The sequence below is a fragment of the Neophocaena asiaeorientalis genome, unplaced genomic scaffold, assembly GCF_003031525.2.
Source record: "Neophocaena asiaeorientalis asiaeorientalis breed wild unplaced genomic scaffold, Neophocaena_asiaeorientalis_V1.1 scaffold418, whole genome shotgun sequence".
In the NCBI taxonomy this organism is placed as follows: Eukaryota; Metazoa; Chordata; class Mammalia; order Artiodactyla; family Phocoenidae; genus Neophocaena; species Neophocaena asiaeorientalis.
The window spans coordinates 2,979,924-2,992,370 of NW_020175731.1; the positions used below are offsets into that span (position 1 = coordinate 2,979,924).

A 12,447-nucleotide genomic window follows, 5' to 3' on the forward strand; every position below is an offset into this window, starting at 1 on the left:
GAACACTGGAAAGAAAACTTAAAATGACACCAGCGTAAAAGGAAACCTATTGACAGGCAATTTCAAAACTTTGAATGACAGTAGTTGGTGCACTCCACAGATGTTGCCACTAGATGGTGGTGTTTCCATGATCTTGAGGTCTTCTGAGTCATATTTCACCTCTACGAGGAAGAAAACAGATCTTTGTAAAGCTCCCCCTAGAGTACTTCGGTCATCACAGAAGCCAACCTCCTGTCTCAATGGCCAATCTAAGCATCATAAGGCCTAAATATTACACATGCTTGTCTCTTCTGGACAGTAAGCACTAGAATCCCATTGACTTAACGCCTCCCTCTGCATTAGTGAATAAGCTTCTTTAATTGCTCTTTGGTATCAAATGCATACGCACAGAAATCCATTGAATCTACTAATATAATTCTCTCTCTTAGGTTTCAAAGGAGGTCAACGAAATGACAGTAAAAATGCCATATCAGTGCTTCATAAATGGACAGTTCACAGATGCCGATGATGGAAAGACTTATGACACCATCAACCCAACAGATGGATCTGTGAGTAATTTCTTAGCGTGTGTAGTGACCACTGATCGTGGATTTTTTTCATTTATACACTGTTATAAAACAGTCTTAAAAAGTTACTTATTCTATTACTCTGACCCTGAGCACTTAATATAAATGTACTTCATGCATTTCTTTCAACTATCCATTTCTGGTACTGGCTGCTGTTAACTACAGTAACCAACTTTAAAGAATGAATATTTATGATGAATTTAGATGGATCGCTATACCTACACACATCAGAAGCACAATTCCACATAAAGCTATATGTGTGAAAAAGAAAATCTCAGACTTTGCAAGCTCGTGGTGAGAAATTCAGCTTCCCCAAGGCAAGAGAAGAAATACAGTTTCCTAAATGTGTCTTCTCATAGTGTAGTGTGACATGCGAAGTACTAAATTTTAGGCTCATAATTTTCATGTTAAAAAATTGTTTCTTTTTCTTTACTATATTACTGGAAGTATTGATTTTCCATCATAAAAATTCTTTGAATTTTATAGTATAATAATTAATCCCAAGAAACATAATTGCGTATCTCCATATATAGATAACCTAGAACCTATTTTTTCCTACCTTGAAATAGACGATATGCAAAGTATCCTATGCCTCTTTGGTGGATGTTGATAAAGCAGTGGCAGCAGCCAAAGATGCTTTTGAAAATGGTGAATGGGGAAGAATGAATGCACGAGAAAGAGGAATATTGATGTACAGGTACGATTTTTAAGGACGCAGCCTGTGGCCTTTGGATACTGACCAAATTGCCAAGATTTTAAAAATTTCTTCAAAACATTCTAGCATGCACTTGTTATATAGCACGTCTTTTGTCCCTTGCATCCTATAAAATCCCATATATATGAGTTCCTGGTTTTTGTACTGTTGCTTGTTTCAGTCAGCGTCCCTGTACCGGAAGAAGTTTAGTAAAGGACTATGTATTTGTAAAGATGTGAGCAAAGTCAAGGGAATCCGTCAAAGGATAATGAAGCACCCAGGCAGGGGTAGAACAGGGGGAAGGTGCTCTTACTCCAAGGCCTGAAGGGACAGAGGAAGGAGCTGTTACTAGAATCAGGTAAGATCTATAGCTGTAGGAGAAGACCACACTACAGCGGGTTTGGGTAGAGGGACGCAGCATCTGCTGGTCTACAGCCCATCGCTGAGGCAACCGGAGGATTCAAATCCCAGACCATTTTATCCTCCAGTTCGCCAGTCTCTTGGGGGTGCCTCCCACTGGCCCCTCATTAGCAATGCCCAGTGAGAGAGCACGGGAGCCTGTGATGTAGTCTATAAAGGTCATCCTCCAGGGATCACAGAGCAGGGTGGAGACGAGAGCACATGGAGAACATCCAGCACCCTGCTGTTTCCAAAGGGACATTTTAAGTCTACTTCATGTGTAGGGAGTAGAAGCAAGGAGGAAAAACACTAAGGCCTGGAAAGGGTATTATAAATCGGTAGCTGAGTATGCCAAGAGTAATCAGATTCGATCATAAATTCAGTTTTCTACTTACTAAAAGCCAAATAGCTGACTTTGTCCAAAGATTTCTTGGAACAGGATCTGAAAGAAACATTAGGGAGGAGGATTTCAAGCCTGACTTTGGAATGGTCCAAAAGGAACATCTCAGAATCACTAAAGGAAGGAAGGAAAACAAATGGAAGAGGTGAACACAAAAGATGAACTTGGACTATGAACTTATCTTCCCAAAGAAACTAGACACCAAACAGAAACCTGTTGCAGTGTTTATCATTCATTCCTTGTTTTTCTGTCTTTGTCCTTTTCAGCTAGTGTTGGAAATATTTCTGTCCCAACCAGAAAGCCTCAAGTGTTCCTGGGTTCTCTAGGAGTGTGGTTTGCCCCCTAACATCTCCCAGTATATTCATGAACTATCCACGTTCCCACTGTTTTCTGTCATTGATCTCCTTGGATTACTGTGGCTCAACCACTCTTTTACTGCTTATACATCTATGGTGCAAATGATACAGACTTCCAACACCCTCTGCTTCTTCATTATAACTCTTAAAACAAATTATTAATGACAATTTTTGTTGAATGTCTCTCTTCCCTACTAGACCATGTTCTCCATGAGGACAGAGACCTGGTTCATTTGTGTTCACCTCTAAGTTCTCAGCCCTTAGGATGATGCATTAAATGCAGTAGAGACTCAATATTTGTTGAATGAATTTCTTTATGCATACAGACTAGCAGACCTACTGGAAGAAAACCAAGAAGAGCTGGCGACCATCGAAGCCCTCGATTCAGGGGCTGTCTACACCTTGGCTCTGAAGACTCACATTGGAATGTCTGTGCAAACATTCAGGTATTTTGCTGGCTGGTGTGACAAAATTCAAGTAAGTGCAAATGTTGTTTGTCTCCATGTAGATCATTCCAAGAGGAAAAGGGACGAATGTTTATTAGTCTGTAAAGACACTTTGTCAGAGCCACCCCTTATGTAGGTTTTCTCATCTTATCCTTATAACAATCATCTGAGGGAGGTGGATATCTATTAACTCTTATTACAGGTGAGGAAATTGAGGCTTGAGGACAATGAATGACTTACCTATGGTCACATAGTAAGTAAACCATAGAGCTAGGATTTGAACTCAAGATTTTCTGAACCTAAAATCTAATGCTCTTGAGAGCATCTAACAGTCTTGTTGGCATATAGAGAGAAGCCTGGTATCATGGAGGAATTGAAAACTCAAATACCTATAGAGGTCAGAGAGCTAACATAGATGGGCTATGCAGACTGGTTATAAGAACAAGATTTTAAAGACATGAGTTCAATAAAAATTTCCATTTCCTTTTTTCTACAAGAAAATAAATATTACATGTGTGATGATAAATGGCAACTACACATGGCTTTGGTATTGGGATACAGAAGGGAAATAGGGCTTGCAGCAAACAAAAGAATGCATGCCACTCATAGACTCATGGTAGCCATTGAAGCACCAGCCGTCACAGCCACGTTCCCAGCAGCAAGGAGGAAGTGGCGAAGAGGGAGAAAGGTAAAGGACTTTAAAAAGCATTCCGATCCTCCTACACCTTGTGCTTACATCTCCCACTGGCTGTCTCTGCTAAGGAGACTGGGAAACATAATACTTTATCTGGGCACATTGCCGCCGACACCATTAATATAGAGTCAGAGAGAACTGGTTCCAAGCCTCAGCTTTGACACTTACCAGCTATTGTTGTTAAAGTTATTTACCTCTCTGTGCCTTACTTTCCTCGTCTGTAAAATGGTCACAATAATCCATACCTTGCAAGTTATGTTATGAGGATTAGAAACAAGTGTTTATATACTACAGGATTAAAGTCTGCACCATAGTAGGTCTTGCACATAAATGTCGTTTTTATTATTGTTCAGCCACAAAATCATACATATATAAGTATTTAGTAAGAGCAGTTCAAGTCCATCCTTCATCCTCAATTATGAAATCCAAATTGCCGTGAAACCTGAAAATTGATTTGTTTGATTGGTTCAGACTCTTTTGGCGCCAAAACCTGACCTGAACCAAGATGAGTCTGTAATCTCTATTCATATCACTTAGAGTGAATATTCATATATTTCACTGAATAAATATTAATATGCTTGATTATGGGGGGCTTCCCCAGACCTTATTGGAGGTTATAGATATAATAACATTGTATAAGGTATACACATTATATTATGTTTCTAAAGTCAAAAAATCCTGAATCGCAAAACACACCTGGCCCCAAGGGTTTCAGATAAGAGACTGTACACTTACTTGTATTAGTAACAGCAATAATATTTTATGTGGCAAAACAGATGTATAGCTTCAGTTAAAAGACTACTGTCATGAATCAGTTGGGATCAAATTTGGCTGCGTATAATAGAAAACCCAACTAAGAAGTTTGTTTTTATCTCACTTTCAAGAGTCCAAAGGCAGGCACTCAAGTCCAGTGTGTGAGATAAAGATTCCTGCTCTTTCTTTGCCAGGGCGTCCTTATACCGTATGATCTCTACCCTCATGGCTGCTTCTTGGTCTCATGATAACCACTGCAGTGCCAGCCTTTTTAGCAACATTCTGAGAAGGAAGAAGGAAAGAGTGAGAGTGAGGGGGAGAGTCAAAGAGCATTTTCCAAGCTGAGTCAGCCTACTTTAAAGAGTGTTCCCCTTTCAGTGCTTTGTGCTTACGTCTTCCATTGGCCATCCCTATCTGCTGTGGAAACTGGGGAACATAGTAGTTTATCTGGGCACGTTGCCATTCCCATTATTAATATAGGGTTTCTGTTACTAAGAACCGAGGGGAGAATGGATATTGCTCAGGCAGTTAACATTCTCTGCCATGCCAAGAAATTGGGAATGGAGGCGATTAAATTAGAACTATGTTTTTTTTCTCCTGTGTCTCAGTTCTTTTGAGAAAGACATAGCAGTTCCTTTTTAGGTGTAGATGTATTTCTCATCAATTGAGCACTGCTTTTTTAATATCAGCTAAGAAAAAGCAAGAGAGGCAGACAGAAAATGGCTTCGTTAAGTTTACCCACTGAAATTAGTAAAATAGTATCAACCTTTTTCATTCTTTAGGGTTCTACAATTCCCATCAACCAGGCCCGTCCAAATCGCAATCTGACCTTCACCAGGAAGGAGCCACTTGGGTAAGACAAGGAGAGCGCTTCTGAGTGACTTGTGTTGGTTCGAGAGGACTGAGGATGTCTCTTTCTTCCCCGGCAGTGTCTGTGCTATTATCATCCCCTGGAACTACCCGCTGATGATGCTGGCGTGGAAGAGCGCCGCGTGCTTGGCAGCAGGCAACACCTTAGTGCTCAAGCCAGCGCAGGTAAGACGTGCAGGGCAAGGTACAGCATCTCCTCCCCTCGTGTTTACTTAAAACCAGAGACGTACATTTACAAATAGTATGTCTTTAAGCAAAAATGGGATCATATATCACAACATCATTTCATATATCATGGGCATCTTTTCATATTAGTAAATATTCATTTTTAATAGCTACCCAGTGTATCCTATGGGGATTCCAAAATTTAGAACTTCCATGACAGTGGAAGCAGGCATAGTGTATGTCAGTGAAATCCATTAAATTTCTACAAACCAATTCAATTCTTGCAAAATGCCACATGCCCAGTAGTGATTTAGAGTAGCTACGACATATCAAAAGAAAAAGTTTTTTGCAGACCTTCAAGTTTTCATTATCAAAAATATTGTAAAGTTATGCAAGATGAGGGACAAGCATGCAAAAGAATGTATATAATTGTGGCAGCTGTGTGGAAATATATACATGTGGAAAATGAGGAAATAATTTAAAAAATAATTCAGATGATAGAGTTCTCAAAAACATCTTTTTAATGCTACAGTAGCTTTTCAAGAAAAAAATATGGTAGCCAACTTAACACCTGGCTGTGAGCATTTACTCTGGACAGTGCACAGTGGTAGACATCCTGAGGTACCCAAGTTGTGGAGAAAACTTGGTCTCTGTTCAAGAAGAGTTTACAGTTTGCTACTTATTAACTATTCTTTTATTTCTTCTTTTAGGATTAAAAAAAAATACAATTTCGTTTGTCATAACTACATAGTCATGTGACCACAGCCATCTTGTTTTCCTCATTAGAAACAATTTCAGTAAAAAAAACAGGTATACATTCAAAAATTTTTTTAATTCAAAAGATACCAAGAGGTAGGTAGTGAAAAGTCTCCATCTTATTCCCCCAGCCCACCAATTTGCCTCCCAGAGGCCACCAATGTTATTGTTATTTATTAGTTTCTTAGGTATTCCAGAAATATTCTCTGTGTATACAAACATATTTTTTAAATTAAATAAATAAATAATTAAAAAAATTTTTTTAACCAACTAAAAATCACACAGGAGGAGAAGGGGAAATGGGAAATTGCTAATCAACAGGCATAAAGTTTCAATTATGCAAGATGAGTAAGTTCTAGAAATCTGCTACACATCATTTTGCCTGTAGTTAACTATACTGTATTATACACTTAACAATTTAAGAGGGTAGATGTCATGTTAAGTGTTCTAACCATAATACAATACAAAACTAAAATAAAATAAAATAGCATTCTATACATACTACCAAAGGGGGAAAAATAACTTTTAAAAAAAAATATTTATTGAGCACTTGGTATGTGCCACGTGCTGTGTTAAGCACTTTTTCTTTAATTTTTAAAAATTTTAAAATATGTATTTATTTATTTATACCATGCCAGGTCTTAGTTGCGGCATGCGGGATCTTTTAGTTGCGGCATGTGGACTCTTAGTTGTGGCATGCACGCAGGATCTAGTTCCCCAAATACAGATCGAACCCGGGCCCCCTGCATTGGGAGCTCGGAGTCTGACCCACTGGACCACCAGGGAAGTCCCCCAAACTTCTTTTTTTAAAACAGTTTCCAGTGTGTAGATAAACAATATTTTATTTAACCAATACCTAATTAATAGATATTGAGATTTTCCCATCTTTTTGCTGTTATAGACTATGTTGCAGTTAATAACCTTTTAAATATGGCATCATGCACATGTGCAATTATCTTTATAGGGTGGTATGTTCCTAATAGCAGAATCACTTAGTTAAAAGATACTTGTGTTTGTGTGATAGCTGCTGGCTCATCCTTCCATGGGAATGGAACAGTTCACCAGCATCCTGTATGAGTGCTGTTTCTCCCAAGCAGCAACACTCATTAAACAGCAAGAAGCTAGTAAAGTGAAGAGAGAAGGCAGGTAACCTAGCCCAGTGGTGCTCAATCCTGGCTGCACATTAGAATCATCTGGAGTTCTCTTTTAAAAATACTGATATCTGGGCCCCATTGGCAGAGATTCTAATTTAATTGGTCTGGGTCAGAGGCCAGGCATCGGTATTACTTAAAATCTTCACATTAGTTTCTAAGGTACAGTCAGGGTTGAGAACCACTATATGGCATCCAAAGAGAGTGCTAAGCATTGGAAAACCCTAGTGATTACATAGAATGTTCAAAATTTACAAACATGTATTGAGTGCCCACTGTTTGCCAGGCATATTATCATTGACAAAGACATAAAATTTCTGTTCCTGTGGAAATTACAGTCTAACTCTATCTGCAATTTAAAACTGATAGTTTAATGATTGATGATAATTTTAATCCTGAGAATGAAAGACCCAAAGTTGCCGTTGTTATGTGGGAGATATCTTTTTATTATGATATGAAACCATTGATAGTATTAAGGCCCTGTGCAAATGGCAGGAGGGCTGAATCACTTGGCTTTCCTCCCTTTACCAGTAAGAAGTACAGATTCCCATGGTCTGAACTGGTCCAGGTCTGTCAGGCTCTAACACCTTTTTTAATCTAATATTTAATAATGACCTACTCGTGCCCAGGACACTGCTAAATGCTTTTGCATATATCATTTAAACCTATAATCCTGCCATAATATAAACCTATATTCCTGTTGGTTAGCCGAATGGAAGAAAATCAATAAAATGAAAAGGGATGAGATAAAGATGAAACAATTTGTTTTATTTTATTTATTAATGGCATAAAATCTTTTTATTCTTACTTTAAAAATCTTATCACTAATTTAGGATAGTTTTTTAAAAAGTCTTTCTAATCATGATGACTTCATACTAAGGCATAATAATATACACTTTGGTCTAGGATTGTCTTTAACTATAGTAGGTATAAATCCACTATTTGAAATATCTTCTTGACAATTTCAAATATTTGGGCATTTGAAATTTCTTGTCAAGTCTAACTAGATTGCCATTTTTTTTAAACCTCACAATGTTATTGTCATGGACCTGTTACTAGAAGGAGGAAAAATGTTAACCCTGCTTTTTTCTTGTTGTTTACTTGTATTTGCTCTATTAGTATTATTTATTATGCAGTTTCTATGTAGATTCTTTTTAAGTCACTTGATCATTTTATGAAGTTTGCATTAGTTAAAACAACAACATAGTCTATGAACCCATGCAACCTGGCCTGTAAACGTCAACACACGGCAATATTCTGAAAGCACAGGAGCAAGTGAGGAAACCACTGTTTTTCCCTTGGCCTTGTGAGCTCCTATTCTTTCCTAGGATACCACACGTAACTCTGTGACCAGTGACCATCTGACCTTCATTCAGACAGAGTGAGAGTACCATTATCCAGCCACATAATAAATGTTAGTTATGTTTGATTTATTTCACATCTTCTTCCGTTAAAATATACAAAATAAAATAGCTCTACTATTTTCTAGTCACAGCTCAATTTTTGCCCATTCCATTTTTTGAGACCAAGCTAACCGAGTACTAATTTAAGACTTGATCAGCATTGCTTTTTAAGGGTGTAAAAATATGACTTTCATCTTGCTTCTGAGATATGCATTGCTGTAATAGATCTTTAAAATGAGATCCATAACTATACCAATTTTTTTGTAAAAAGAAAGGGAAAATAAGTATGTTTTCATTTGAGCAAAAAGAAACATACGAGGGATAAAACGGAGACTAATTAGGTTGATTAACTACAAGACTTGGGCAGGATGTGGAGGAAAGGACTGGGGGTGGGAGGTGGTTGGCCAGGAGAAGGACACTTCTCTGAATGTGCTTTTGTATAGTCCTCACTTTGGGAAGCATGTTTCCCATACTCAACAAGACAGCAAATGAACAAAAAAAGAAAAGAAACACAATCAAAGTAGATGAGGCCAAAATCGAATACAAAAAAAATCAGTCAAGCCAAACTTCAAATGAACAACATCACCACGCCGAAGGGAGTGAGGAAGCACTCACCCAAGTAACTTGTGAATGACACTTGCACTCCATGTCCTCAGACTAGAGGCGAAAACACTGAAAATAAGTATTGAAGTTAGTAGGCTTCTTTTTCACAGGGACATGGCTTAATAATTCTCAAATTACTTTCTGTACATTTTAGGATTAAGCAAACAAGTAAATATATTGTGGATATTGGGAGCTCTGCTTTTCACTGTTGAAGAGAGTTACAGATATGAACAGAAAGAAGGATAGAATGAGCCCTCAACCCACTGTTGAGAGGTCTTTATGGAAATTTCATTTCATAGGTACGACTGATTAAATCATTGGCTGTCGGTGATTGAACTCAAACTTCAGTCCCTCTCCCCTGGTTTGGGGCTGAAAGTTCCAACTCTCTAACCATGGCCTGATCTTTCTGGCTACAAAAACCCATCCTGAAGCTACCTAAGGGGCTCTCAGCTACCAACCATTTCATTAACATATGGAAGGCATTTTTCATTTGAGATTCCAAGGTTTTAGGAACTCTGGGCCAGGACCCAGAGACAAAGACCAAATATGTATTTCCCATTATATCACAGTTTTAAAATACTATTCTGCACTAAAAGAAACCTGGGCCTCTTGAAAGAATGGTTGGAACAGGGAAAATACAAGGTGTGCCTGGAACATCTTGTTGGGCCAAAAAGCAAGGAAATGCTCAAAGAATGATCGGGACATGTCAGAAAGGCAGAGGATCCACACAGGATCCATCAGCCAAAGCTGGAACAATTTGAACCTCAAAAAAAGTAACAGTAGTAAAAGATTATAACCATTTGAATAAAGTAAGAATCCATGAGTTCACACTGATGTTAATTGATTAAACAGAAAGGAAAGCTCTTATAGTGGAAAGCCAACTAATGAATATATGTAGAAGGAATGATGGAATTAGAAAATCACCACTTAGCAGCCATCATAATAATGATTGATTCAGGCAGGAATCATCAATGGATACTAAAACTAGTGGAAATTTGAGGAGTAACTGAATATTTAAATAGCCTCAAAGTAGCTCCCTAAAAAATATTTATTAACTACAAAGAGTAAAGTCTCAAAGTAGCTCCCTTTCTTTTTACAGTAACTTACAGTGATAAAACCTGGCAGGTCACCTTTACCAAAGGATCAAAGTTAACCTTTCCAACATTGGGACTATTCAACAGCGTGTTCCTCTTGATATGATGCACTGAGGAGAATTCAGCATCACTCCTGTGGTGTTCTTGCCAAAAGTGCATAACCTGAATCTAATCACATGGAAACAGCAAATCCAGACAAAAGGACATTGTACAAAATAACTGGTCTGTTTTTATCGAAAACGTCAGTGTAATGAAATATAAAAGAAAACTCAGAACCTCTTTCAGAGGAAGGGAAACGATAGACGTGGTAACTAAATGCAATGCATGATCTTGGATTTTCTTTTTCTATAAAGCACATTATTGGGACCATTGGTGAAAACTGAAAAAGGAGTGTAAATTAGGTATTCTAGCGGTTGTTCATTTCCTGATTTTGGTGATTGTATTGTGGTTATGTAAAAGAATCCTTTGTTTTTAAGAAATGTACACAAAGGTATTTAGAGGTAAAGAGACATATCAAATTTTACTTCTTAAACAGTTCAAAAACATTGGGAGAGAGAAAGAGGATAAAGCAAACGTAGTAAAATGTTAACATTTGAGGAATCTGGGTGATGGATACATAGGAATTGTTTGTATTAATTTTTGCAACTTTGCTGTAAGTCAGAAATTAAGTCACAATAAAAGAAAAAATAAAATGAACTCTGGTACGGCCATAGCAGGAAAGCTGGGTGCTGATCTAAAGGACAGGACAGAATCTGAAGTAAGTAATTGCTGTCTGCTTCTGCTCAGGTCACGCCCTTGACTGCTTTGAAGTTTGCAGAGCTCTCTGTTAAAGCAGGCTTTCCAAAGGGGGTAATCAACATCATTCCAGGCTCAGGTAAGCCAACAAGGACCCACTTTGCTGTAACTAATGAATGGTTCAAGGGTAGCTGAGTTTTCCCACTGGTGTTTTGTCCTGACTTATAACTATATTAAAACTAAATACAGTTTACCAAACAGTTAAGTATAAACATACTTACCATGTGCTAAAATCTGAAAGTGGAAATACAGTGGCAGATGAGTAGGGTGGGAGGGGTGGAAATTGTACAACATTGTAAAACCACCCTACGGTGGCCCATTTCAATTTTTAAAATTGGCTTTGGAAGATTAAAAAATCAAGGCATACCCATCTTTGGGGTACTGACAGTTGCATGGAGGATATTATTCAGATTTTTGTCACTTTGTTATTAGTATAGAAAATGTAAAACTGAGATTTAAATGAGAGCTTAGAAATCTACTTCAATGAATTCAAAGCCACCTTTACCATAAGAACTCGATAATGTTTTAATCTGTGTTTTATTCCGTAATTCCACAGGTGGCATAGCAGGACAGCGCCTTTCTGAACATCCTGATATCCGGAAACTCGGTTTCACTGGTTCCACTCTGATTGGCAAACAGATCATGAAGAGGTATTGGTTTTAGTATGTTGATTTGCTAAAAATCCTGTAAAACCAGGTCTTTGGCTTTGTTTTTGCTTTAAATAAGGTGCTTTTGGAGGGAGAAAAATAACATCGAATTTAGAAGAGAAATCTTACCACAGGGTATTGAAATGTTTGAATACAATAAAATACTTTCCAAAGTGTAAAGTCCAGAGTCACCAAAACCAGAGTTGTACTGAAAGTTCTGATAGCTTTAACAATCATTAAGCGCAAAACATTTTCAGTACTAAAGCTGTAGCCCAAATTGGTTTTGGAGCATAAGTAAGAAATTGAAAAGACATATAAAAGACAAATCAAATCTGGATTATGTATAAAATTAATTCCTAAAAAGCAGTAACATTAGTTCAAAAAAATGCAAGCCATCTAAATGTCCAAAATATGGCAGTGGTTAAAGTTTGTTAACATGATGGAATACTGTGCAGTCACGTAGAATTTTTAATAACACTGGAGTGTTAAACGGTAAATAGAAAGAAAAATAAGGTATAAAATTGTATATATTGGGTAATCCTAACTATGTTAAAGAAGACAAAGGCTGTGCTTGGATACAGACCAGAAATAAGTATATCAAAATTGTAAAAAAAAAAAAAAAAAAAAGTTGCCTTTGAGCCATGGAGTGGAATTC

At 37.6% G+C, this 12,447-nt stretch overlaps 1 protein-coding gene across 7 annotated transcripts in view; it reads left to right on the forward strand.

The window, feature by feature from the left end:
- Window positions 1-12,447, forward strand: part of ALDH1L2 (aldehyde dehydrogenase 1 family member L2) — a 55,917-nt gene that overhangs the window by 28,184 nt on the left and 15,286 nt on the right. For all 7 annotated transcript variants that reach the window (XM_024732095.1, XM_024732096.1, XM_024732097.1 and 4 more), the window contains 7 exons: window positions 429-548; window positions 1,136-1,263; window positions 2,742-2,892; window positions 5,091-5,161; window positions 5,238-5,343; window positions 11,137-11,224; window positions 11,702-11,795. In XM_024732095.1, coding sequence (XP_024587863.1) covers window positions 429-548; window positions 1,136-1,263; window positions 2,742-2,892; window positions 5,091-5,161; window positions 5,238-5,343; window positions 11,137-11,224; window positions 11,702-11,795 — 758 coding nt within the window. The remainder of the gene's footprint in view (window positions 1-428; window positions 549-1,135; window positions 1,264-2,741; window positions 2,893-5,090; window positions 5,162-5,237; window positions 5,344-11,136; window positions 11,225-11,701; window positions 11,796-12,447) is intronic.